General features: G+C 38.6%; 1 protein-coding gene across 1 annotated transcript in view; it reads left to right on the top strand.

The window, feature by feature from the left end:
- The window catches only part of LOC139131857 (extracellular matrix protein 3-like), a 106,257-nt gene that overhangs the window by 68,229 nt on the left and 10,036 nt on the right, over positions 1 to 27,992 (top strand). The window contains exons 3-11 of the mRNA XM_070698149.1: positions 12,997 to 13,143; positions 16,189 to 16,419; positions 17,466 to 17,594; positions 17,914 to 18,162; positions 23,284 to 23,433; positions 25,733 to 25,942; positions 26,485 to 26,682; positions 27,088 to 27,252; positions 27,809 to 27,991. Of these exons, the coding sequence (XP_070554250.1) occupies positions 12,997 to 13,143; positions 16,189 to 16,419; positions 17,466 to 17,594; positions 17,914 to 18,162; positions 23,284 to 23,433; positions 25,733 to 25,942; positions 26,485 to 26,682; positions 27,088 to 27,252; positions 27,809 to 27,991 (1,662 nt within the window). The remainder of the gene's footprint in view (positions 1 to 12,996; positions 13,144 to 16,188; positions 16,420 to 17,465; positions 17,595 to 17,913; positions 18,163 to 23,283; positions 23,434 to 25,732; positions 25,943 to 26,484; positions 26,683 to 27,087; positions 27,253 to 27,808; position 27,992) is intronic.

Here is a 27,992-nt window from a genome sequence, read left to right on the forward strand (position 1 = left end):
GAGGGATAATGGTGTGTGTCAGGAAATAGAAAATTTTTCAAAGTTGGTCAGGAATGTGATTTAGCCATGGTTTTTAATCCTTAACTGAAATGTTGAAATAAGATTTGTGAAGTTTACCTTTTGCATCAGTGTGTTAATGGGGGTTACACTGTAGAGCAATGGGCTACCAGAGAAAAGCCGGTAGTCTTGAAGTGTTCCCCGAAACAAAAGGGTTGTGCAAATACACCAGCTAACAATGAGTCTACCTCTTGCCAACGCCACCATCTTCCCATCAAATCTGCAAATTTAGTCCATGTTTCCGAACCATGGATCCTCAAACCCTTTGTTGAAAAACTACAACAAAGTTTGTGGGTAGAACATGCATCAGTATAAAACTGAGTGAGCATCTTTGATCTGACTCCCCCATGCTTTATCAGAACGACAACCCCATCACTTTGTATTGAAGAAAAGTTTCAGAGATAGTTATCTCAAAAAATTCCTGGCTTACATCCATTTTGTTTACAAAATCATCAAATTCTATAGATTTGTTTGTTTCGCAACCACTCCAGATTTCTAAGAATCTACATCTAAATTTCACGCATTGTTGTCAAATTTATGGGTTGGTTGAAAGTATGCCAAGGCCCGGTTGTCGGTGTTTCTATTTTTACTCCCGTGTTTGTCTAGGCTAAAGAGCCAGAGAGCGCACAAATTCAGTGACAGTGTCACGGCTGAGTGCTGTTGTGAGCAAGGATTCTGTTAAATTACCACTATTAGATCTGAGTCAAGATTTCCTGTATCGCTGAATAGCCAGCCAATATTGGAACTTCTTCCAGATGTACTAATGGACAATTAAGTGGGTACTTGCGTAAGCTACAGTCTGAGTTGATTTTTGGTCAACCTACTTGTAGCAGGTGTCAACAGTGGTGCGTTTTGCCGCAAGACAGTAATGCGCTGATCGTGTTTATGGGATTGTTGCTAAATATAGGATCATGTGCATGACGATTTGCTGCAGCCGACAAATAATTCAGACATATTTGCTCATTGTGCGTGGTGTGTACAGTGTTGCAGGTCATGTTCAGATCACTTGCCGTGTGGTTTTCATAGCTTCAATCATAAGATTCTCATGAATTAACCAGAAACCAATATTGCTGTTCTCGTGGGTGCCATGTCAAACAAATATTTAATTTTTCATGTACATTATTAAATTATAACAAATAATGTTTCCATTTTCATAAAAGTAAGCAAGTGAAAACTTTGGTTATTCCATGAGCTTCAAAATGAGCCCCTACAAGCGGTTGACCGAAAACGTATTGCAAAAGTTTGAGAGTCTGAATATCTCCCATAGACACATTCTACCTTAATCTCCATATATCAGACAAATTATCACAGTAGTCATAAAACTGTTATTGACTTTTCCGGTCAGTTGAAGTTATGTCATAGTTAAACAATAAAATACTGGAATACACTGCTTGGTCACAAAATTGGAAAAGAATAAAAGTTTGTTTCATATTCTGTAATTTCAGACTCTCATGGTGAAACCATTTCTTCACCAAATGTTTGTCTGTATTGAAATATTACAGCTACTCTTTAACAGCTTCAATAATATATGTTTACCACAGGATTATCAGGGGAAAAAATGAGTGTTTATGTGGTTTAATTAGATAATTAGGAAAGCGAATGCCAGTTTTTCTACATCAGAGTGATTCTCACAGCACGACTATGGAATTCTAATGTTTGTTTCGGATGTCCTTGGTTCATTGCTTGTCCTATGTCTCCTGAGGAGTGATAATTTCCATCAGTGAGTTACTTCAGGAATTTGTAATTGTTACCACAGATAATTAGTAGCGTCCTCCCAACTCATCTTTGTTATCAACTGTGCAGGATGTTGTGTGTTTGTCTTTCAAATTGGAATTACATTACCCATTTGTTGTGGCCCTCTCATTTCCAATGACTCAATCAACGCAAGGTTTGATCAATCCTGGTGTGCAGTATCAGCTCTGGCAAGACAGTAGCACAAAAGTTGAAAAAATGAAACCAAAATTCAGAATCTGATTCGGGTTCAGATATTGGCTGAAAGGGCCCAGAGGCTACCGACTTCAGTATAACTCAGTATTTTGCATCAAGCTCTTTCTAGAGATTCCCTCTATTACAACTTTTGCGCTTGTCCTTGCTGGTGATCATAGTCCAAGAGCAAACCCATGGCCTTTATTTGAACTGTACGCTGTGGCAGATACCTCGGTCACTGACCCAGATTACCTACAGGGTTGAAGAAGTACATTATAGAATGCAAAAGTTGAAAAACAGTTTCCATTGTCATTGTACACACCCCTGATTCTTAGCAAGGAAATTGTCAAATAGTCTGAAAGCTATATTTTGTCAACGTTTCTTTCCTGTGCCCGAAGCTATATTTTGTCAGTGCTTCTCTCCTTTGCCCATTGATAGAAGAAAGAATTTTGAATGTCGTTGAGATTGCAGCTAATTCCCTGTTATAAAATCGCTGTCAAGGACAAACTTCACACCACCCCGGACAAAAATATTTGAAAGATTCCTTGAAGGCAGTTGATTTTCTTTGTGAGACAAAGTGAATTCTGTCGTGTCCCGTTGTTGATATCACTGCCAATGGTACCAGTGTGGTCAAAGGTCAACAGCAGAGGATCAATCCTGGCCTTTAAAATTCCCCTCTTACTCAAATACTCACATTTTTTCCAAGTGTATGTAAACCCTCTTTTTGTTTGCATGGTGATAAAAGTTGTCTAGGCTTGGCACAGACAAAGCAACTGGCCATTAGGTTTTTATTTGAGTCTCCAAATGACCAGTGTGTAGTGAGTCAGGGCATGGATTAACTGTTAGTAAAGAGAATTAAATAGTCTGCTGAGGGGTGAGGGTGTGACTTTACTCTGCAAAAATATGCAGCCTGTCTAGAGAAGCCGAGAAACAGATGACTGAGGATTGTAAACATTGACAAAGTGTAGCTGTATATAGAAAGAAATGTACTGTTGAGGGCAAATCATTCACTGGATACTTTAACCTGTGAACAGGGTTATGCAGAACAAATTGTTAAATGATCATTTTAGATAATCACAGAACCTATACTTTGACTTCCAAGCTCTATAATTGCTCACTGTCTAAAGAATATTTTAGATTTTTAACCTTCATATTTACTCATTGATTCTAAGCTATATTTACGTTGATGAAATGCAAGTTACCTAATCATAGTGAAATGTTATCCTCCTGTTTTTAGAAAGCAAATTCTGAAAAAAATGTTCAGGTGAATGCGTATGCTCATTGCAATAACAATGCTACAAACTGAACAATGTATGCATATAATTTAGGTTTTGCATGGCTGGTCATGGACAAGGTAATATTGACAGCACAGTGCAAAATGACACTTGAATGTCGGGCAGTATGATTTCCTGAAATGTTGAGAAGCTTTCATTGTTCAATTAGCTAATATCCGCAGGGGTTGTACTCGGGCCCCCCTTGTCTCACTGTTCAGTCATTTGCATTTCAGAAAAAGTCTCCACTTTTCCAATTAAACAAGAATAAAGCACTCATAGGTGTCGAGGGGGAATTCAGTGATGAGAAAATTGGATAATGAGAATCTGTCATTGTCACGGCTGACGAGGGAGGAGGGGGAAGGGCAGTCAATGAAATGATGAGACACTCTGTCATAGTTTACTGTTCAGTTGAAAGTCACAATGATATCATTTCTGGAGCCAGGTTTGTTTTAGAGATTAAAGAAGGATGCGGGTAGAGAGAGAATTACCCTCGTTGAAGAAAGTCTGTTCTTTTTAATTGGATTTGTGGTGTCAAAGGTATGAAGAAAGTGGTTACGCTGTACTTCCAGCATGCTATAGTGGTGTTTAAGTCTTTGTTTTGCCTGGCTGTGGGGATCATTGTGTCATCCAAACATTACTTTTCCGTGTCATGGCAACTCTGTGATATTTTTGGGTTTGGCTGAAAGCATCCTAGGGGATGGTCATTTTGTAGTAGACAGCCAATTTTTCAAGGTTCAGTGAGGGTAAATAAGTCAGATACAGCTATCAAAGGCATAGACAGAAAACAAACTCGGAAAGTGAGAAAAAAAGTGTGTAATTTGCATACCCACACATCAGTGCACACATGGGTACGCAAACACTCATTCTCTCCCGATACATTTAGATTAATCAGGAGGAGTCATTCATCTATAACTAACAAGAAGTAAAAGCAAGACGTATTCCAGGGGAGCAGTGCGAGACGTTGGGTTCTTTTAATTTCAGCAATTAAGTCTCTATGGAGACACCATTTCATTAGATGGAGCAGACATCAGTTGCAAAGATTAGGAAAGATCCTTTGGTAGAGTTTGTCAAAAGAGAGGATGGCAACCGGTAATTTCCACTAATGAGCTCACAGATGAAGACAGACAAACTATAGAATGACATAGTGGCTGAAATAACCAAGGTATCACAGACAGTATTTGTGATATCCTCATTTGTAAAGAGGGGATAGGGAGGGGGAGAGGGAGTTGTAGTATTGTGAATCACTTTGACAGGACACCCCAGCCAGAAAATGACAAACAGCAGCAAGAAATTGTCATTTGCATAAAAATGACCAACACGCAAAGTTATGAGAAATTTTATGTCACTCAGTAATATAAATATCAAACACATGAAAACTGACGTGATCTCGCCAATGCCCAAACCTGTTATGATCTCTTCAATGCCCAATCCCAATCCAAAATGAAAATAAATGCACCCTATCAATGCATGAAAAGTGGTGATTTGACATTGCAACATGGGTAAAACAACCCCTTTGCATTCATCTGAAAAGATGCTTGGAAAGCAGTGAAATGGAACATGCTCTTTCTTATGGCTTGTGATTAAGTTTGAAAGTTTTTATAAGAATTTAATATTTGGTCTCAGGTTCATCTGCATTTCATTTGTACAGTACTCTGTTACTGACTGCTTAGTCTGTTATGTGATGTAGAATGGAAATGGTGCGTGGGTTTATGCATCTCTTAAGAACTGTGTGTCCTTTAATTAGAGACTTGTGAATGTTTTCACAGCCTGTGGTTAGAATGTGAAGGATAGTTATCAATTTAATATCCTTGCCCACCCGCTCTCTTCCAGTATACTCCCTGCCTCTGGCTTCCTCTTCCAGTGTCTGCATCTGATGCAAGTACTGCCCAGCCATGGATAAGCAACACCAGGCACAAATCTTCACAGATGAATGGCTCCTCTCCTCCCCTCCCACCAGTCTTTGCTTTTACCTAGGCTCATGATCAATGTCAGAAATGCTTTGAAAATAAACAGAATGTGCACTTCCTAGGTGTGCTGTACAATATATGGGGCTGTTTAATGAATTTTCACCATATGCTGCATATGGTAATGTGTGCCTTTTGCGGCCCTAGGGCAGTACATCAGCAGTGAATGGTTTTGTAAGTCATTACCGCCGACTGTGAATTTGTGCATTGCATCATGGGAGATTTTACAGGTCAATTGTGACCCCTGTTCAAAGCCAGTAGTTACCAGGAGGTATAATGTGTCAAGTGTATTTACGGGTTAATCACTGAATTTCACTGCATAGTTTGTAGCCCACCACTAATGGATGCAGATGAAGTTGAGCTGCTCAGGAATGGATACTTTCTGAACAACAAATCTACCGTTTGCGATTTCCGGTGGATGTTTTTGTTTTGATTTGTTTACCGTCCATGGTAGAGGTAATGCCATGGTTTCGAATTGCTGAAGGGTAAAGCTCAAGGGACTGTGAGTTGCAGACAAACAGAGTCAGCTACTAAATGTTAGCTTAACATTAGACTTGAATTGGGCGCATTGTACGGGGATTTGAAGGCATTCAGTAAAGAAATCAGTGAGAAAGAGCAGACTTATTGCAACATAAACACTGTCACTGTTGTCTTACACTGATCCTGAGTTAACACAGACAATAGACGTTTCAAGGCAGCGACAGACTCCATTGCCTGCTTTTCCCATAGTTTATTCAGGGTGGCAGTTGTCAAAGCAATGTTTTAATATGTTATCGGTGCGAGGGAGGTGAAAAAAGTAAGCTGTCCCAACTATATGTTACATTGCTGTAACGGCAAGCGATAGGACAACAGAACTTATGGTTACAGTATCGCAGTGCTCATTATTGATGCTGAAATCAGAATGGCGGCATTATAGTGTACTTGAATGAACTTTTTGGATATTTTTTGCCTGGCCAGATGTGTTTCTCTGGTCATGATCTGATGAAAGTAGCTTTTTATGCAAACTGCCCCACAGCCACTTCTTCATCAACCAGTCACTTTCCTGTTTGAGTTTCTGTGGATTTGGTTTTGCCCCTAAAGTATCACATACCGTGCTGTGAGAAGAACAAATCACTAAAGCTGGTGACGATTTACGGTAACATTACTCTGTTTGAACTCTCATTATCTCAGTGTAAATAATTATCATGCATGTTATAATCATTGTTTAATCACTCGTGACTGGCCCTACAAGTTGCCAATTAAAATGCACTATTGAGGACATCTTCCAATCCGCAGAGAACAGCTGTTGTGATAATAAATGTTTGATTAACCCCAAAACTATTGAAGATGCCCTGAAGTGCTCATTTTCCCCCCTACTCAATGCAAACTAGGAACTATCAAGAGCATTGTAACCATCGCAAACATCTTTTGCTAAGCAGCAGAAGTAAAATGCAATTGAAAGCAAATAGGAGGTGATACGCCAATCAGTGCACACATACAGACAGATAAACAGATACACACACTCAGACATACATAGACACACACAAACACACAGATGTGCGTGAGGGCATGCACACATGCACGCACGTGCGCGCGCGCGGCGCACACACACACACACACACACACACACACACACACACACACACAATCACAAACCCAATCGCATCATTCCCTGACAACTGGTTACACGGCACCACTATCTTAGTTTATTGCAACAAAGAAAGTTTACTAAGCGTGGAAATTTCACACCGTAACCAATCATTCTATTGTCAGTCAATAAGTGATTACTCAACCCAAGCATATGGTAGGGTCAATTATTGACTCCAGCATACATATTCACTACTAGGTAGTGTATCTATGTTGTGTTAGTATAGTTTGTTTAGGGCTTCATGAACCCCAAACACTGTCTAGCCTCCTTCATTCAAAATTTGCAAGTTTGTCCTTTCTCTTTTCATGTATCAAAACCCAACCTTAAAGTCAAAGACATATTTATCCCAAATTATATTTCTGAAGGTCAACATTTTCTCTAGCTAGCAAAATCTGTCCAGAGATACTTGGTTGGATGTTGAGTCCAAAATAATCGTTGCAATCGTAATTACTATAGTCTATGGAGCTACTGTGATATGGCGTAAGATGTCAAACAGTGTTTGATTTGTTTGACAAAGTGCAACGTGTGCATAAAAGTTTCTATTCTGTGTCATTAATGGCAGCACATCACCTTCCAGTTGATAGATGATGGCTATTGTTTCGGATGATGGCTATTGTTTCCTAATTTCAATTGTTTTCTGTCCCAGAATGATTATGTTCTGGAAGTTGAGACCAATGAAGTATATCAATTTGGCCTGGGCAAATATTTTACACCCTTGTCTATGGTGAAAACTTTCTTCAAAATGCCATCTCACGCAGTTTCGGTATGAAAACTAGGTTAAAAACCAAAGGGGGGTCATTCTGGACATCGGTGACAAGTCAATATCTATTGTTGTGGTGTGTGCAATCAACATTGTTGTAGCTGATGTAGATCATTGTGGCAGAGATACCTGCCCCCTTTGCATATGAATCCCGGTGTTATATCACAGCATTGTCGACAAATAAGCAAATCGGATAGGCTGAGGCAAATCCTAAATGCGATTTCTGAGTTAGGTTCAAAGCCTGCATTGTGAGGAGGGGATGGTCTGGTACTTCATTTTGCATTCATGGGTGCTAAAGGTGCTTCGTCCTTTTTTTCCGTGGTGATAGTAATTCAAACTGCCGTATAGAATTTTATATGTATCCCAGTAATCAAGCATTGTCAGTTTCTGGTCTGGTGTGTGTCCAGGAAAGCTTGGCGTACAGTTTTTGTCCTCTTCCTGCTCAAATATCTAAAGAAACCAGAAACTTCAATGGAATTATGTATTGATTTAGCCTGTTATTCCACCATTCCAGTAAATTTTGCGAGGAGGAACTCCCTGAGACTTCCCTCCCCGGGGAATATCGAGTTCTTTTCCCAGAAAAAAGAAATCTCTCCTTTAGCTACTTCCATAGTTTGTTTAAAAATAAACTGATACAGAATGAAGGCCTAGTGAAAAGGAATAGTTTATACACAAAGACCTTCACTTTCTTGCCCACTTAATCTGGTCTCCAGAGGATCTTTATATAAGTTGTTTGTCAACTTCTTCAGGTACCACCCAAAATTTATTTTTAGTCAGTTTTGTAAGACTTGGGCTGCAATATTTGAATATTTGCTCTAGCAAGAAGTCATGACTTGGCTGCAATATAAATGTTTAGGAAGAATTCAGTAACCAAAATATCTACATCATTGCAATCATGGTTGAATGGACACAGCTGTCAGTGTCTCATAGAGTTCATTTTTACACAGTGAGTAAGATGTACATGCCACCAGTGAACTTCACAGTTTGTGTTACATCAACGGCCATCAAGAACTGTTTTGCTTGCATGTCTTGTTTTGCCAAATACTTGTGATTAAGTACAATGAATTCCCCTACAAATTTTAGTCAAAGTTGGACACGAAAAAGGGTTGGCTCAGAAAGGAGAACACAGTATCTTTGCGTGGCTCCCATAGAGTACAAGAGTTTCCCAGGAGATTCCAGATTGTGACGCAAACTCTTTTTCTTTATTTCAACACTGACACAGTAGCTAAAAAGTTCTTTGGACACTGAAAGGAACACAGTCTGTGGCCGTCCCCTTCAAAAGTTGTCTACCTTTGAACAATGACAACCAGAAGAAGTCAACCCTGGGTACCTTTCTTTGCAGTGTGTGTCCTAGCATTGTTGTGCATAGGCTGTGTTTTATAAGCAAATCTAATATGAGCAAAGCTAGGCCATCTTATTAATTGCAAGGTGGTGAAGTTTGTTGATGAATGAAATCATGAGTCCATTTGAAAGTTGAGAGTTCCCCCTGCCCAGTGTGACAGTAAGTTGAATGGGTTAGTACGGTAAAACTAAAAGCCATTGCAAGTGGTGGGTGTTGAATCATAGAGGGCGCTCTTCACCAAGCGGGGCCTTTGATTCCCATTTGGTCAGCTGAGGAAATCTGCCTGCCTTCCAGCAGGAGAGTGCTTGATGACATTACAGTGAGGGTGAGAAAGTGTGAGATGCTGTAAATTAAGGGAATCTTCAAGGCTGTCTGTCTGCCTACAGTATGGCTTCCCACAGTAACTACATGAAAGAAAATAAACAGTTCACAGTCATTGTTACAGTGCCTAACCCCTGGGCATTCCTGGCCTAGTTGCTATATTTTATACAATATAACCAGCAATCCTTTAGTACAGTATTGCAATACCACCAGTGCCCTACAAGTTCATCTTTGTGCTTTACTGATGGTAGTCTCTGAAATGTACGGGGGTCTGTTTGGGTTTGCTGTGCCATTGATATATTTTGGTGAAATTAAAAGCTTACAGTTCAAAAATTTAGCATGATCACCCTCACATAAACTATGACTATCCCTTTTATGCAAATCAGAATGATATGCTGTCATGTTTCAACTTTGATTATCTTAACTTGCTAACGGTGTCGGAGGTTACTCTGCTGATTAACACTGTTTGAAGGTTGTTCCACCAGCTAACACTGCAAGAGGTTATTCCACTGGCTGTTACACTGTGAGAGGTGACGACAGGTGCATCTTTAGCCGCACTAATCTGTTGGCAAAACAACCTCTTTTTCGATGCCAGCACTGACCGAGACCCCCCACCCTGAAGATGGTCGTTCTCAGGCCATCTCAATTCACCATTCATCTGTCATATTTCTAACCTTGAGAGACTCTTTGACCAGATCAACTATCTCTTAATTCACCGCCTAGGCAATGGATCAGGTACTCTCTAATTGCGAGCCATTGAGCCAGAAAACTGCCCATGTGCACTGAACACACATTTTTAGCCAATGAAAATTAACCAGACTGACTGATAAATCTGTCGACAGTGAGTAACTGATGTAGAATCAAAGAATAAAAGCTACCGATAACTTACCATGTCACCAGCTCAACTGAAAAATAACATCTTGAAACAAAATGACTCTTTGCCATATGCCTAAACATTGATTGGACATTTTAAGTAGAGAGAATCTTTAACGGAATCAGGTTTGAAGTTTCTGTGGTTTTTGCATTCTATTGAAAGATTTCTGTTTCCTGTGTGTGAAAGCCTTCCCAGAGTTTACATAATGTCTTCAACCTCTGTGTGTTTTGAAAATGTCCAAACAATCTGGAAATTTATGGCGGAGTGAGAGCAAGGAAAATGGAATTGTTCACTTTTTTTATTGTCGTACTTCGACCTCGCAAAAGTGAGAACTCAGACTAGTGTTAGGGCAGGGCAAGTCCATTCAGGCGTGTTTGTATGCAGATCATAAATGTTTAGACTTGTCAGTGCTTGTGCGCCGAAATCGGTGAAAGCTATATGCAATTTTGTTGTTTAGAAGAGAAAGAGATTGAAAAAAATGTTTGGCAATGATCATCAGTTGACATTTGTACCTCCAATCTGTGAAACCTTTTACCCAATAACCTACTTTGTGATGAAATGGTTGCCATGGTACTGAACTTCCCCTCTGTGATAACTGAAAATTGCTATATTCTGCTACCATTCACTTCCAGCTGTCATAGTTTGTAATTCATAGTAAAATTGTTTTGTTTGTTTATCAGTACAGGATGCATTCCTGTGCTCTGGTCAAACTCTTTTCTGTAACCCTTTCACCGCCAGTGTTTGTCCCAAATCCATTGTTTCTATGGTAAAGTTGGACCTGTACACAGGGAACTGGGGGTGAAAGGGTTAACTCCGCTGTTGAAGAGTATTGCAGGCGCTGAGCCAAACCCTGACATGTCAGCTTCCATATTCATCAATATCCCTGCCAGTGCAATGCTATCGTTTACTTTTAAACAAATGGGGGTCTTGTAACACTTCCTGTACCCCCGTTATTGCTATCGTCATCCAGGGCGTATGGCAGTTTAATCGTCTGGCCGGCATAACTTAACTTGGGAGAGCTGCGTCAAGTCGTGCCCCAGAGTCCCAGACGAACATCAGATACCCTGATAGGTTTTCAGCTCAAAAACCAAACATTTTGCGTTTGAAATATGTCCAGTATATTGAATACTGTGCCTCATGTACATAGAAATTCTTGCGTAATTGAAATCCGTAGCCGGGGGCTTTTTAACCTCTGATTCATTGTTAAGTTACTATGTCTGTCAGGTTGTAAACTGTTTACTACCATACAGTTCCTATTAGATATTTGAGAAAATATGGTGGTGCCAAAAGTTTACTCCAAATATCATGGACATATGGTACAAATACGTTCTGCAAATACTGAATTGCAGTGCATCACAGTTCAATAGCCTGTCACTGTTTGCTAGCCGCACACAAATGTCATCCCCATTATTCTTGCTGAGTTTTCTCATCTCCAACGATACAGAACGCATATTGTTTCACTTTTCCCCCATACATCAAAAAAACATGATCTTCACTGTGTGTACCCAGTGAACTGCTACAAATCACAATACATTGGTTTGTGATAGCAGTGTTGAGTATGCTATGATATAAATATACTTCTTTGCTTATGCTTAAAATAGAAGTTAAAAATAAAGTGGTGTGTGTGTATATATTGAAGGAAAAAGTCATAATACATCACTATGTAGAACTGTCTCAGTAATCTTTGTTGAACCATTTACAGTTATCCTGTATATTAAGGTAGTATATGTGCCTCGAAAGTGAATGACTTAAACTTTTGCTCAAACTTTTCTCAAGGAATCTTTCAACCATTCTCTTTCAAAATCAAGAATATAAATGGGGGGTCACCGAGTTAATTTTGGTACTAGAGAAACAAATTACCGAAGATTTGCAGATATTTGAAATTCAAAATGGCCGCCATCCCTGTGTTAACTCTATGGAGAAAAATAAAAATTTTGAAGATTGAAGACAATGAAAGCCTTTCTTACTCCAAGGGCTTCAAAATGAACCCCCACAAGTGGTAGATCTGAAAAGAACTGGAAAAGTTTGAGAGTCCAAATATCTGTCCCCGAGGTGTATCCTACCTTAAGCCAATATCATGTACAGTTTGCAATAACAAAGGTCGGCAGAAATCAGACATTGCTAGCCTTGTAGCATAATTTCAACTAGCCATAATATGACAGAAGTTGTCTTTCAAAATAATAATGGGAGCTTTCTTTTGTGCAAAAATATGAAATGACAAAGCTATTTTATTCTAAATTTTGAGTTTGCTTAAATAGAAGGCTTGTATATAGTATTCAATAAATTTTACATGATTTGTGCATTATCAGAACATGTTGCGGTCTGTTGTGCACTGACGTACCTCAGTTTGGAAATTGAAATGTTTCTGTCCTGCGACTTAAATTCCTGCAGTCTGTGCGGTAAAAGGGATTTCATGTCAAATATTATATTGTTCAATATTATGTAAGCAAACATTAAAAACATTTTTACAGCAGCAAGCCGCCTGTTCAACATTACAGTAAAAGAGAATAAAATACAGACAGACACTTTGAGTTTATTAATTTTTTATCGGTCGGTCGTTAAACTTTGTCCCAGCCAAATGTTTCTTCTCGTCATGTTTTGACAGGTGCATGTGCAGGAAAGTTACTGGAACCACACATGCTTTCTATTGCTCATTATAACTGAAAATATTTAAACAATTTAAAAAGTACGTGACATGTGTGCGGAGTTTTTTGGAAAGTAAACTTTTACAGTGCTGAAATGTGCAGTTCATTGAACTGTGTATTAAAATTCCCAAACTTATAATTAGTAGTATCTGTAACTATGTTATTATATTTATCTTATCCATTTCCCTTTTCTTGTGAACTTACAGGGAAGAATATCTTACCAAACCAACCCTTCCGGCTCAACTGGGCCTGGATTTCTTTGGACAAGGAATACTACATCGTGAATGAAACTGACAGAACTCTTCATATTAAGTTGCATCGCAGAGGCTACCTCGGGGAAACTTCGTTTGTTGGTAAGTAAATGAACTTCGAGATCAGAAATTGGATTGGAAAACAAACAAACAAACAAACAAAATATAGAGGCTGTGAATTTGCCTAACTCTTACAGGATAATTTGCCTAACTGATAAAGAGATAATTGTTGCAGTTCTTATTCATAAACCAGGATTCAAGTGTTGATTTGGTTTGCTACTCTGAATACGATTCTGTGTTTTGCTTCAATCAAAGGGGCTGATGAAATAATAAATGTGTTTTGCCTTTGTAACTTTACTGCTGTCATGATGAGATCAGCCTCACGTCTCTGAACAATTATGAGATCAGCCTAACTGTTCAATTATGAGATAAGCCTAACTGAACTCAACTGTCAAATTTCCTGCCGTGTCCTCAGTAACAAGTACGAGTACTGGTAATGAATTGTGCAGCCAGCCATCACTTGACCTCACATTATCAACCAATTTGATTTGTCAAGAGCTGTGCCTCCATATGGTTATGGATGGAATATGTCAAAAATCTCACTTTGATTCGGCCAAAGTGGGTGAATGAAACTGGCGGCCTGGTGTTTAAAACAGTGGATCTTATTTAGTCTTTGGAAACCTCAAACAACATTTCCTGTGTATGAATAACAGACACACTATGCATGCCAGAAATTTGTCAGACAATTAGCATAATTGGGTCATCACAGTTTTGTAAGAAAAGACATGAATATCTTGATCTCGGCCACTCTTTTCTCTCTTTACCTCAGAGTATATGTTAGCATCTGTGTCTTCTAGAAAGTGTCTCCCCTGGTTTTTACCACCTGTCTCACTATCTTGACTTTCAATATGCTCGCATCATTCCAACTTGCCGTATTTTTCTGTCCTGTGTTCTGTTCTCTGCAGGCATATAACACTCGCCATGAACTCACCTCCCACTGTGAATGAAATGCTAAATCATGTCCATACAGATTCAGATTCACTTTCAGATCTTCATATCGTCAGTCGAGTTTGCCAGACATCAGATCACAGACAAGCCAGTCTGTGTACCCAAGCTATATCAACAGGAGTACAAACTGTAGCTCAAATTCATTTCAACAAATGCTTTCGATGAAAGTTTATCTCATCCACAAATCAGCAGTCAATGTTTGTAGATTTAAAAAAAAACAAATTTCCAGATAAATTTCAAACAAGGTTTGATTTGTCATGGTGTTAAGTTGCTTTATATGTTGTGAGATTGACTTTGTGTTGTAGTACTATCAGAGAATGCCCTCATTACCTCCAACCCTTGACACTCTGTTTACTTACAAATTGTTCAATAAATATGGCTATACCAGTTGGAACTAGTGAACAAATTGTTCCTTATGAGATGGCCTCATTTGGTCTCGACAAATTGCATGTATATAACAGTAATTTGAATTCAAAACAAACAGGGGCAATTTATCAGTAGGAAATACCCTCCCCAAGGTAAAAGGAAATCAACCCATCTGCTTTTCAGGGGAAAAAAAAACTTGAAGAGGGGAAAAAAATAAACTCCCTCTTTAAATGGGGTGGCAATTTCAACTCAAGTTCATTTTAGGGCCCATATGATACTTTAGTGAAGGTGAGCCAGCCGTATTAAAACTGAAGGTAATAGGATTGAAAATCTCTTCTAGAAAAGGTCTTCCTGTGACAACCGTCGTGGTCGTGAATTCATTTGATGACAGATTGGAGGCAGGAAGTATGTCTGTGTTTGTAGAAGACAGGAAAGCAATCCCCATATGAACTGTCTCAAAATAAACCACGGATTTGTGGTTGTGAATTTGATACCCACCATTGGCATTGGCTCTGTACTGACCTTACGTGGGGAACTTTGCAGCCCAGCTCAACAATGTAAGACAGAAAATGCCAGCCTGTAATCCGACATTCAATTACTTCCTCCCTTGGTAGCCACTGTCTGATACGGCTTGTCAGACAAACTGTATACCTGGGAAGAAGTTAAAAAAATTATGGAAAAATGAAAAAAACTGTTTCATTGAACTTCTTTACGTTACTTTGAATTGTTTTACAAATTGTCTCCATCACTTGATATTTTGAAGACTTTTACTCTGTGAGTGATTTCATCAAGTCTCTTGCTTACATTTTAAATGTTTCCAAATTTTGCACTTGTGGCGTCCAAATTTCTTTGCTTTGGAAAATGAGTGAGATAGTTAAGATTAGATATTCAAATTACTATTTAGAGCGCTAAGAAACCCATAATTAAGAGATGTTCCTAACAGTGTTCCTGCTGAACTACGAATACTCAAAAAACCATCAACTTTGTTTCTTCCCTTCGGATGAGTTGAGAAGTACCAGGAAGACCTTTTGCCATCATTAGTTGTATGACACTGCTCTTAACTGACTCAAAAGAAATTTAGTTCAGCAGTCGAACAAAATGTTGTCATCACACCGTGTCACTTTACTAGAAATTCCACATAATTGTGTCCTCCAAAGCAAAAAAGAAGATTGATTGAATAATTTATTTAGGTATCTTGTCCCTCATCTGCAAAATCCACGGCTTTGATTGTCATGTAACAACACTGTAGCATAGTGACCCCAGCATTGTACAGTGGAATTTAACAGTTCAAAATCCAACAATTTGTCTAGACTTGTGACTTCACTGATCCTAGAAAATTAAAGTCAAATTCTCTTGATCTGAGCAATTGTATATCATACTTGAAGAGTTCAGACAGCATTCAATAGCATGAGTGAAGTCACTCGCAGTGGTTTACAATGTGTAAGTTGTGAGCCATATTATAAGTGGTTGAGAAGTTGTCAGTCTGACTTTAAAGAGTTGTTGCTTCATAATCATGTACTTATCATCATGATGTACTTATCGTCATAAGAGTAACACTGATTTTAGCGTCATTGATGTTCCAGGGATTTTTACCTTTTCAAACGTTTACTGTCTGGCTTTTCACCATGATTAGCCAATCATCACCAGAGTTCCGCCATCTGCTGCACTCTGATAGCTAATGGAAGACATAAGAACAAGGCAGTTATGGCATTCCCTCATTCTCTTGAGAGCAACAGAGATTGAAATTTTGATTTGAATTTTGTTGACTACCAGGAATCAAGACTGAGGATGGAACAGCCAAGAAAGGTGAAGACTTCAACGGCAAATCAGCCAGACAGGTGCAGTTCAACCCAGGTCAGACAGAGGGCAAATGGAGGGTAAAGATTCTTGACGACGACGAGTATGAACAGATGGAGACATTTTCCATCATCCTTCATGACCCAGTGATGGGCGCTTTGGAACATCCAGAAGCAGCTATTATTGAAATCCACGACTCTGAAGATGGTAGGCTGACAACCAGTGGAATTTTTACATGAGTTGTTCATAAGTTTTCCTCAAAGGAGCAAAAATGCTTTCTTTAAGACTTTCTCTCTGTGTCATGACATCTGCTCTCAAAATCAACCATGAATTTATCAGATAGTTTGTATTTTGCATTAAAGAAGTCAATTCAAATTCTGCTATGCTGTACATCATATTGTTAAATTGTGACAGCAGCTATGCTAAGATTGAGATATTACATCATTATTATGTATTTCTGAAAGATATCAGTAACTTTTTCATAGTTTCCTTCTTCTGTGGGGTGGATCTTAAGATGGTTGGTCATAAAATTTCCAAAAAATCTTTCAAGGTATATTATGTAGTTCATTCCTTTAAAAAATGCAAAACTGACATAATTGATGTCGGCAGTTGCCTCCATATAAAATTTCAGGGACTGGCCGAGGTGTCATTCACAAGGCATTTTATATATGCAGGCCTTTTTGTCATGATTTCATATAAGATACAAAAATCTAGAAGATCAGCATATGTCCTGCCATTGACCATGAGGAGCCATGAGGCTCAGTTACAGCTTGTCAAATTTTGTTTAGCTTGACTGACTGACTGATATTGAAAACATTTATTGGTTAAGCCTTATCACATGCAATCTTTGATGCAGAAGTTCAACAACGTACCAAGGATTCTTTGGCGCCAGATGTGGCCACCAGAGTTGAGATCCCTAACCTTCATATCAAAGCCAAATCACCACAGGGTGCAAATTAATGTAAAATAAAAAACAAATCAAGGGCAGAAATCAATTGAATGCAGAGTATATAGATATTTTATGTTGGTAGGAGACTTTTTGATGGCCGAGATAACGCCTTGGAATCTGCACATCACAGCATGGCTGACTTGTAGAGTTCATATCCTCAAGGTATTTGATGTGAAAATGAGCTCTCCTAGGGCAAACCCAATTACACGTAGTCTTATTGAGAATTTTATGTAACCTTCATGATGTGTTCCCTGTGATTATAGCTGGTCATGACTTTTATTTTTGGTAATCTCTATCCCCACAGAATCGACAGTGTGCATTGACTTGCCAGAACGTTACGAAATCGAGGAGGATGTCGGAGAGTTGTTCATACCAATCAAAAGAACTGGTGACCTGAGCAATGAGCTGATGGTCGTCTGCTCAACCATGCCAGGTGTGTTCATGTCTCATGCAGTTGCGATATGCACTGAAATAAACCAACATTTGAAATGATTATTTCCGTTGTTTTGTCGAGTGAAAGATTTTGTCTATGTGAGCATGTGCTCATGTGCACATTGTGAAAATAGTGTTTTACAAATATCACCGACAGTTCAACTCTGATTTACTGTGAGAATATGTGGTCAGAAGAACTTTTAGGTGTCAACTGGCGTTGAATTGCTTATCCCAACGTCATCCCAATGTTTTGGTAGTTGGGGTAACAATGAACAAAATTTCAGATTCATCCTTACATTATGCCATTTTCTGCATTTCAGACACAGCCACAGGCACCAGCCCATCCCCCATCACATCATACTCCGACTATATCAGCCGAGCAGAAGATCAGAAAAACTTTGTCCGCTTTGGCCGGGACGAAGACTTGGCTTTCTGCCGTGTGGTGATCATTGATGATTCCCTCTATGAGGACGAGGAACAGTTCAAAGTGAAACTGAGCATGCCCATGGGTGGACGGCTGTGTGAGACTCCATCGGTGGATATTGTCATCAAACCTGATGAAGATGACGGTAAGATGAAATTCTGATAAGAGCAAAAACTCCTGTTGAAGTACGTTGAATGAATCTTGCTCTGGTTTTCTTAGAATGTTCAATGATGAATATAAAGAAGTGAGATGATTGTGGTTATTATATTCTCACAGATGTGATCATCATTTATACAGGTTAGCTGTCTATACAGTGTGCTCTAATTTAGAAGACTTTATCATAATATCATACTAAAATATTCCCTCATACAAAAAAACAGGATTAAAGACAGCGTGCTAGGATTTCCTGTATATTGACAATCCAAAGTGAAAATTTTCAAATTGAAATGTTTCTATAAAACCAGGCATGAGTGCAGCTCAGTGATCCTGCCAATGTAGTTTGTTAAGTCACTTGAAAGCACTTTGCAAAGTTGGAAAGAAGAAACCCTGCCTTTTCAGTTTTGTTTGAACTCAGGTGGTACGCCTTACACAGTCTTGTGTGATTACCTGCCTTTTCTCTCTCTGAATCTCGTTTGTTTGACGTGAAAGTAAAGGCAAGAATGAGCACTCAGTTGTGGGCAGGTCAGGTGTCGTGCCCTGTGGGCTGACTTTGAAAAGCTTCATGTCCGCTACAGCTATAGACACCACACCAGTCGTGAAAAGAAATGTGAAAAGTGACTGCTACTGAGATGCGAGTCTTAGGTTCCGGTCTTTCATACTGTGTGACGACCATACAGTGGAAATAACAGCATCCACCTTTTTTGTGTGTACAGCACAAAGGAAGAGATTCAAGGAGGGGGAGTCGGATATTCCAATAATGTCCTTCAAGAAAAAAGGAACAAGTAGCCAGCTTCACTAGTGCCGTAAAGTGTCTGAGGATGAAAAACACTTTTGATCAAACACAAGATGCTCTAAAGTTCTGATACACTTCTCCAGTATCCTGCTGCTACACGTCTTTCTTTATGACTTAATTTCCAGGCTTTCACCCCCTCCCCCCCCCAACAAGACAATGGTTGTGTCATTATGTCATACTGCACCCTGAAAAGAAAATCATAAAATAGTGAACTTCCATACAAACACTGCCCTGGTAATCCCAGGGTTGACAACACAAGCTAGCCACCTGCCTTTATACTTTCTAAAGACAGCTATCCTTTCTAATTGCCGACAGCATTTAAAGCGAGTGTAACAGTTCTATGTAACAGTCCCCATAGAAGACTTTGTATGCAAGGAACAAAAGCCCTGCATGACACCGCATTTGCCTTCATGGTAATTTCCCAGGCAGTGTTTGTGTAATTGAATTATGGCAATTCAGCTCTGCCGGACAGTTTATTACATTACTCCTGTCTTGTTGGATTGTCAATGCTCATTCAAGAAGTCCGATAATTGGCGTATAGGAGTGTTTTAACCTGCCAAATTAGACACAATTGTTTGACATCCCAATTCCTTTTATTCCGTGAAATATGAATGTAGCACGTCCATAAACAATACTTTTGAAGCTAAACACTTGCCTCATCATGATCCAAAAACAAAATGTGTGATCAGTCAAACATTTTAAGTGGATACCAGTCTATCTCAGACACCATGAATTCTCAAATGTTTTGCTAAATGTCCATTTTGAGTATTTGTAGACACGCCGTTATGTGCTGTCTTAATTGCTGTTCCCAATTCAATCAAATAATTTACACTGTTGCTCACTTGCCTGGATTGTGCCCAAAGTAAGATGTTTATAGAGTTTAGAGCTAGAGGCACAGATTCCGTGTTCTTCAATGCACCATTAGACAGTGTTAAAACCACAGGAATTCACGGTGTTAAGTTAAAAAAAAAATAGAGCAAAAGCATGCTCCCTGAGAACTCTCATAAACTGTGAATTTCACCTGTTGTTAAAAGGTGTGTGCCAAAGTTTTCCTGTCTACAATAGATCTATTACTACAAAGATTAAAGCGTGAAAAGTGTGTTTTCTGTAGCTACTGTTACACTTCCATGGGTGGTAATGTTCAGAATAGGTGGTAAGGGTTATGATCTGAGTAAAACAAAGGGACTGTTTTTACTAGGGTTGTGTAAATTAATTCTTTTGTGTCGGTCCAGTGAGACCTTGTCATGGTAATTATCAAAGCTGTGTCTTACACTATCCAACAATAAAACACTGCTTGCTGTAATTTAAATAACTGGCAGGTAAAACATAAAAAAAAAGATTCCTCCAGTCTGATGTTGCCAAAACAAAAGAATTAAACACAGTCACTTTGTGTGCTGCCGTCTCTTTTTTTTCATACAAAAATATTCCCCCTAAATGTCTGCAATTTGCTGGCGACTGCTAAAAATGTTTAAGAACACCCAAACTGTTGTTGTTAGACAGACTTTCTGCAAACAACACTCAATACTCAGAGGTGTGATTGGAGTCAGAACATGGAGCATGCTTCAAAGGACTGGAATACCAAGAGTGTTTGTGCCTCACTAAAGTTTGTCTCGCGAGTCCTTTCATTAGAAATCAAGCAGATAGCCCATGCTTCCGTGATGCCAACGAAAAAAAAAAACAAGAAAAATAAAAGCCTCTATTTGGATGTCAGGTTTCGCTGTTTAGGGGAAAAATAATGAGAGATTGGAATTCCATAGAAATTTATGCATTTGTAAAAAAAAGTGTAATTTAGATGGTCCGGCGCATGAAGCCAAATGCTATCAAATCACAGAGGGTGTGTTCAAGACGGCGTAGCATAATTGAACAGGAAGTTTTGTCTTCTAAACGGCAAAACCTTTCTAATTTTAACGTTTGGGAATCCGATGAAGTCTCAGAATGTATTGGGAAAGTGGAGCTGTAACCATAAAAGGGGGTCTTTGTATGATGTAGGTTGACCAATGCGATCTCCTTGAACTCTCTATATTGCCAAGGGATTTTTTTCCCCACTGCTGTTGTGATCTTTAATCTTGACACGTCAAGCAATTCAAATCACAGTCTGAACCTGTTTGTTTTGCCTTTCCTGCTTTGTTACAGCTTCACAGTTTACTGAGAAATGGAAAGCTATTGTTTTTTCTGAAGTGTCTTTCCTCCAAAAAGCACCTCCTGAAAGAGCTTTATAACTCTCCCTGATTGAAGATCAATCGTTGATTGTCCCAGTGATAGGAGTGCTGTTTCATTCCCCCCCCCCTCCCTGAAAGTAGTTCCAGGCACAGGCTTACATGATATTTTGACCTAACACATCCATCATTTGTTTGACTAGGTCTGGCTGTTTCTTTTACTGAAAACATTGAAAGTTTAGAAGCTTGTAGTTTTCAGATCAGGGTTAGAGGATGAAAATGAGCCCACTATTGGAAAGCTCTGTAGGAAATTTGAATGTGCTGGAACGAAGAGAGGCCCACACACGATAAAGAGTTTGCTGAAAGCAGTAATAGGGAAATTATGGGAAATATTTCATCAATATATGTATGGATATCAGAGTGGTTTTCTTCTACTTTAGATGTCAGAGATTTTTACATCAGGTAACATTACATGCACTTTGCAAACTTTGCCTTTTTTTGGACAACTTTACAAAATAAAATGAGCAACAATCGCCGCTGGACTTGCTTAAAAAAATTATGCTTCAGTTTCATGTAATTGTTATCATAATTGCTTTCACATTGTTTTCCCTCAAATATCCCATCTAAATCAAACCTGATGTAACATTACATGACAGCCATTGGTTTCTGCATATCTTTTTCTATTGTGTGTTTCCCTTCCAAATAATCTGACAACCAATTACACAACAAACAGTAACTGAAAATTAGAATTGAAATCGTCAACAGTTCACTTTTCAAATATTTCATCTTGAGATGTCACTACCCTGTCTGTCAGTTCCAATCGACATTTCACAGAAGTAATTGGGGGCTTTCAACCTTGTTACACAAAGTGGTTTTATCGTATTTTGACTCCAGCTTGTATGTGGTAGAGTGACTTCGGTTTACTTCCATAAAGTGGAACTTTTCCGTCTGTTTAGTGTTCAATAAAACCCACTTTTCAAACAGTTTAACCGGTAAGGCTATAGGATTTCTCCCACTTTGCTGTGTTGGCCTTCTTTTCATTATTCATTGCCATTTGATCATCATTTCCCTCTCAGACTTCTGCACAAATGAATAAAAACCAAGTAGCTTCGATCAACTCCATTGTATGTGATGAGTGATTGCGACCCCATATATTTACCGATCATATTTTTTTTCGCTACTGGGCAAAGCAGAAAGAAAACGTGATTTGAATAGATAAATCCCCTTTTCAAAGGATAGTGTAAATATTTGATACTGCAACTGTCATGTGCCTATTCAGTCAAATCCCATGAATTTTAAGACTCTTGTAGTCTTCTCTTTCATTGAATTCCCAAATCGGCATTTAAGTCAGGTCTTTTCACCATAAATTTTCAGTGAATTTACAGCATGCTACTGGACAAGAGCACAGTTCAGGGAAAGTGTTGAAAAAGAGTTTATCTTGGCAGGGCTTGGCAGGTGCCCTTGGAAAATGATACAACTTCAAGTTCAATGCGGATTAGCATGATCATTCCAAAGTTTGCGGGAGCATTGTCTTGTGCTTGTCTCATTGTTTGCTTGCCTTTCCAAATGTTTAGACTTAACATTACACGGTGGATTGTCAGGTTAAAGCCTGAAACAAAGCCCAGATGACCCCATTGGAATGTGTAATTACATGTCTTTTCAAGAAGTGGCCACCTTGATCCAACTCAACAAACATCATCCCGTTTCTTTTCAAAGAAGTTGTGGTCAAAAATGTATTTTGTCCTGAACACTTTCTTGAGTAGACAGTTTAGTGTTTGAGAAAACCAAACAAGCTAAAAAAAGAATTCTTTTTTGTTCGGGATAGTCCATGTATTGTATTTTGGAACCATCTCGTGAAGTGCTTTGGAAGAAATCAGTTATGTAGTGATTATGCTGTGTGAACAAAGAAAGAACAACTCATGAAATATCTCTGGGTGAGAGCAGTAAAATGAATGGAAGATACGTCATTTGTATTCAGAAATGCACAGACAATGTGTGTGTGTGTGTGTGTGTGTGTTTGTGTGAGGGGAGGGGGAGGTAGGGGTAGTGATAATGCGCCAACTGAAGTTCATGGTTGAAGGTCACGTGTAGCTCTGTTAAAAAGATAGAACTTTTACAAATAGATTCTCTCATTTTGCACCTTATTTCTCTTTTTCAGAACCAACCTTCTACTTTGGATCCAGTGAATATCTTGTTGATGAGGGTGAAGGCTTTGTTGAAATCAGAGTGTGGCGAACAGGAACCGACTTGTCCAAGATGGCAAGTGTCACTGTGAGATCTAGACAGTCCGACCCAGAATCTGCAGTGGGTGAGTACAACTTTTTTCATTACAAGGGAACACATTATTTACAAACCTAAAAGCTTCTAATATCTGTTTTTCTTTTGTCATCACATATTCTGTAAACAACTTAACAATGATTTACAACCCGTCGGTGATTTTTTGTTCATTCTCAGCTCAGGCATGGCATCATAACCGCTGGTAGAGCTGAAAGCGCCCTCTTAAGGCCACAAATTGAAAAATGATTCTCTTCATCCTAAAACTCAAGGGATGGTGCATTCCATTCACAGTTTATCAAAGTGCTTTTCAACCTTTATCATCTCACAGATTTGCATATCACCAACTTATTCCTCATCATCTAACTATGTCATTCAATTTTACATTGTGCGTACATTTTAAATTTGCTCAGTAATACGACATACATTTAATGAAAAGTTACTATTATGGACGTGATCATTTCATTAATGTTACAAGTGCAAACACATGGTTGACAAACTTCACTTAGTGACATAATGTATGTTTAATTACAATTTACTCATTGACTTTTCTATTTCATTAATGATTGAAACGCAAACACAATGTTGGCAAACTTCACTCAGGTACATTACACTTTCAATGAAATTTCACTTAGTGACTGGATCATTTTGTCAATGATAGAACGGCAAAAATGGCTAAAAAGCTCAATCCATTGTTATAATGTATGTATAAAGACAATCAATTACTGGCTCAATAACTTTATAATGATGAACGGCAAATACATGGCTGACAAACTTCACTCGGTGACAAAATATATACTTTTTAATGACATTATACTCATTGACTCACTTATTTCATCAATGACTGTACTGCAAACTCATGCAAACTTTACTCAGTGACATAACATACACTTAATGATATACTCATTGACTCACTCATTTCATCAATGACTCTACTGCAAACTCATGCCGACAAAATTCACAGTGACATAACGTACACTTAATGACAATATACTCATTGACTTACTCATGTCATCAATGACTCCTGCAAACTCATGCAAATTTCACTCAATGACAAAACATACACTTAATGACAATATACTCATTGACTCACTCATGTCATCATTGACTACTACAAACTATGCTGACAAACTTCCATCAGTGAGACACTGAATTCTTCAGTGACATCACTGCAAACATGTTTGCCTTCAAACTACACCCTATGGCAAACTGTAAAGTATTAAGGTAATATGTGCCTCGAAAGTGAAAGATTTAAACATTTGCTCAAACTTTTCTCAATGAAATTGTCGACCATTCTCTTACCAAAAGCAAAAATAAAAATCAGGGGTCACCGTGCAAACTTTGGTCCTAGAGACAAATAACTTGTGATTTCTCGATATTTTAAATCCAAAATGGCCGCCATCCCTGTGTTAACTCTGTGAGAAAAATTAAAATTTTCGATTTTCGAAAAAATAAGACGGTGAAAACTTTTCTTTGGGCAAGAGCTTCAAAATGAGCCCCCACAAGTGGTAGGTCAGAAGAAAATTGATAAAACTTGAAGGCATGAATTTCTGTCCCCGAGGTGCGTTCTACCTTAACATCTGACAAAGTGACCAATTCTATCTCTTTGACATGAACAGATGTATATATTCAAAACAGACTATAATTGCATTGTCTTATTTCACTGATTGACAGTCCATTCATTTGTATCATTGACTGAATGCGTACTCATTAACTACTAATGCAGTCATTTTAACTACTAACTTGTCATTACCATTTTTTCCGTCACCTTACTTTGTAACATGCGTACAAGGGTCAGCAGGCATGAGGTAGTACTCATATTAAAGATTATCGGTAACTTTCATTCACACTATCTTGCAGTTCATATGCATCATACCGTTTCTTTGATTATTTCCATCTAGTCACTGCTAGAAAAAGATTTTCTATAAGTGATTTTAAAATATCATACAAATTATGGTTTTTCGTATGGTGATGTTGTGACAGTTTGCAATCGAAGAATTGTTATGTATGTTTTCCCCAAATATACACTGTACATGTGTTTCTTGTTGGTGGTGGTGTGAAATTTATGCCTTACAGTTATCAAAATTTATGGCCATTTCAACTGCTTGCCTCTGATTGAAATCTGGTTTCAGTCAATAACTGATTATTGTTTTCTGTCTCAAAACTGCCACGAGTACTGAATGTCTTCAATTTTGCACGCCGTGCTCAAAACATGCATGTGTCAAGAAATGCACCTCCAACTCACTGAATCAACATCACTGTCATATGCACACCGTCAGTAAGAAGCATAATGTATACTCATATGTGAAATTTTTTTTTCCATCCTCAAACAGCTGGACTAGATTACCATGCAGTCAGCAAGAACCTGGACTTTGCTCCTGGAGTTACCATGCAGACTGTCAGAGTTACGATCTTGGATGACTTAGGACAGCCTCAGTTGGAAGGCCCCGAGACATTTGAAGTGGTTCTAAGAATGGCAGTTGGAGCAGAGATAGGAAGGCCTGACAAGGCCATTGTAACAATCAATGATTCAGTCTCAGACTGTAAGTTGGTCTCTTGTTTGTCTGACCATGCATTTTGAAGAAAGCAGCTTTATCCACCCATCATGCTTCAAGATTTATGTTTCTGTTCTTGGCAATTATACAAAAAAGTGTAACATAACATTAATTGAGGCAGTGAATTTATATTATTTGAAAATCTCATATTTTTTTTGAGAGCAATTGACTGCACTTTCCATGTTTATTCAGTATTATGAGAAATTATTTTGGTATAATTAATTTTGGTCGGTTGGTCTGTTTCTGTTTAGGATCTTACTTTGATCATTGTTGACTCTTTCAGTCAATTCAGAGGTTTTACAGACTTCCGGTACTTCATCAACTTTTGTTTAAAAGATCTGCAATCTGAGATGCTGTATTTATAAATGCTCCGATTGTCGTTCTGATTGAAGTTCTGATGGTGCTGGGTTATGTCAAAAAAACAAGCCTTCACTCAAGGAATGGTAGCCTCCAATAATACGTACAGTCGATTCATGCAATTTTTCAGTGGACTCTGTGTTCTATGCGTTATGTTTGTTTGTTGTTTCCAGTGCCGAAAATGTCATTCCGTGACCCAACCTACGAGGGCTTTGAGAATGACGGCAGCATCACGGCGTACATCGTGCGTAGTGGCGACATCAGCCAGACATCGACTGTAAGATGCTACACAAGACAGGGAACAGCTCAAGTCATGATGGATTACGATGAAAGACCAAACACTGATGCATCCATCGTTACATTCCTGCCAGGTAAGACCACAGGAGAAAAAAACTGCTGGTCAGATAGGTACACCAACGGGGACGAAGTCAGTGTCTTGTTGTGACTGTTGGGAGGTTTGGACCTCTGTACTCTGACATAGGGGTGAGAAGGTCATGTTGAACATTCCACTGAGAAAAAGTGCAGAAAACAAGATTTATGGACAAGTATGGAGGAAGTCTATGAGTAATTTGCGGTCAAGTAGCATTGTCTTGACATTTCTAATAAAATTTATTGTAAACAGGTCTAGAAAATTAATGAGAATGAAACAAGGCTATGCTGTGATAGTAAAATATACTTTAATAGCAGGTTTCCTTTTCATACTGATAGTCAGTGCACGACTGCTTATGTTCCGTACTGATCAAACAAAACTCAGAGAATTTGATTTCTTGTTTCAGGTGAACAAGAGAAGCCATGCACTGTCCTCCTGATGAACGACAATCTACACGAACCAGATGAGTCCTTCAGATTGGTGCTGGGAAGTCCCGGAAGTGACTCTGCGTTAGCAGCAAGCATAGGACTACAGAATGAAACAGTATTGACCATCAAAGACGATGGAGACAGTAAGAACACCATTTACTTCACGTATCATCAGATTTCTTGTATAGTTTTTGACTGCTTTGGGATAATACTCCATGTACCTGAATTTCAAATTACATTTGATTTGTAATATTGAAGTGTGATACACCCCCAATGCAACTATGAATCAGTATATGGACATGAAATGGAGAAGCAAGATTTTGATAAAGAATTAAGTATTTTTGATGAGTTCTCTAAATGCAGATTGACAACATACTTTTGTACAACAAAACATTTTTTATACTGACTTCTTGGTAGCACCTACTTATCATTTGACTTCTTACCGTGTGTTTTGATGAAGCCTACCATTACTTAAGACAGTGCGTTCACTGCGCAGTATGATACTGTGTGAGAGTATCTTGATAGGATAATTACATTTTGCATAAAAATTTCTCATCAAACGTATAATCCAATAAAGATGATTTTGTAAAGAGCAAGATTTTGTGTGAAATTGCTCATCACTGCAGCTAATGCAAACTGCAATGCTGCATTGAACTACTCATATCCTGATTTCAATCTCATCCTGATTTTGATTTTCAGAGCCAATCATCAAATTTTCAAAGACTACATTCACAGTGGTGGAGCCCCAAAGCGATGATGATATTGCGATCGTGCGGATCCCAGTCATCCGTATGGGAGACTCATCCCAGACTTCCATCGTCAGAGTTCACACAAAGGATGGGTCTGCAAAGAGTGGAATTGACTACAATCCATTCTCACAGCG

Source organism: Ptychodera flava, chromosome 4 (assembly GCF_041260155.1).
Source record: "Ptychodera flava strain L36383 chromosome 4, AS_Pfla_20210202, whole genome shotgun sequence".
NCBI lineage: Eukaryota > Metazoa > Hemichordata > Enteropneusta > Ptychoderidae > Ptychodera > Ptychodera flava.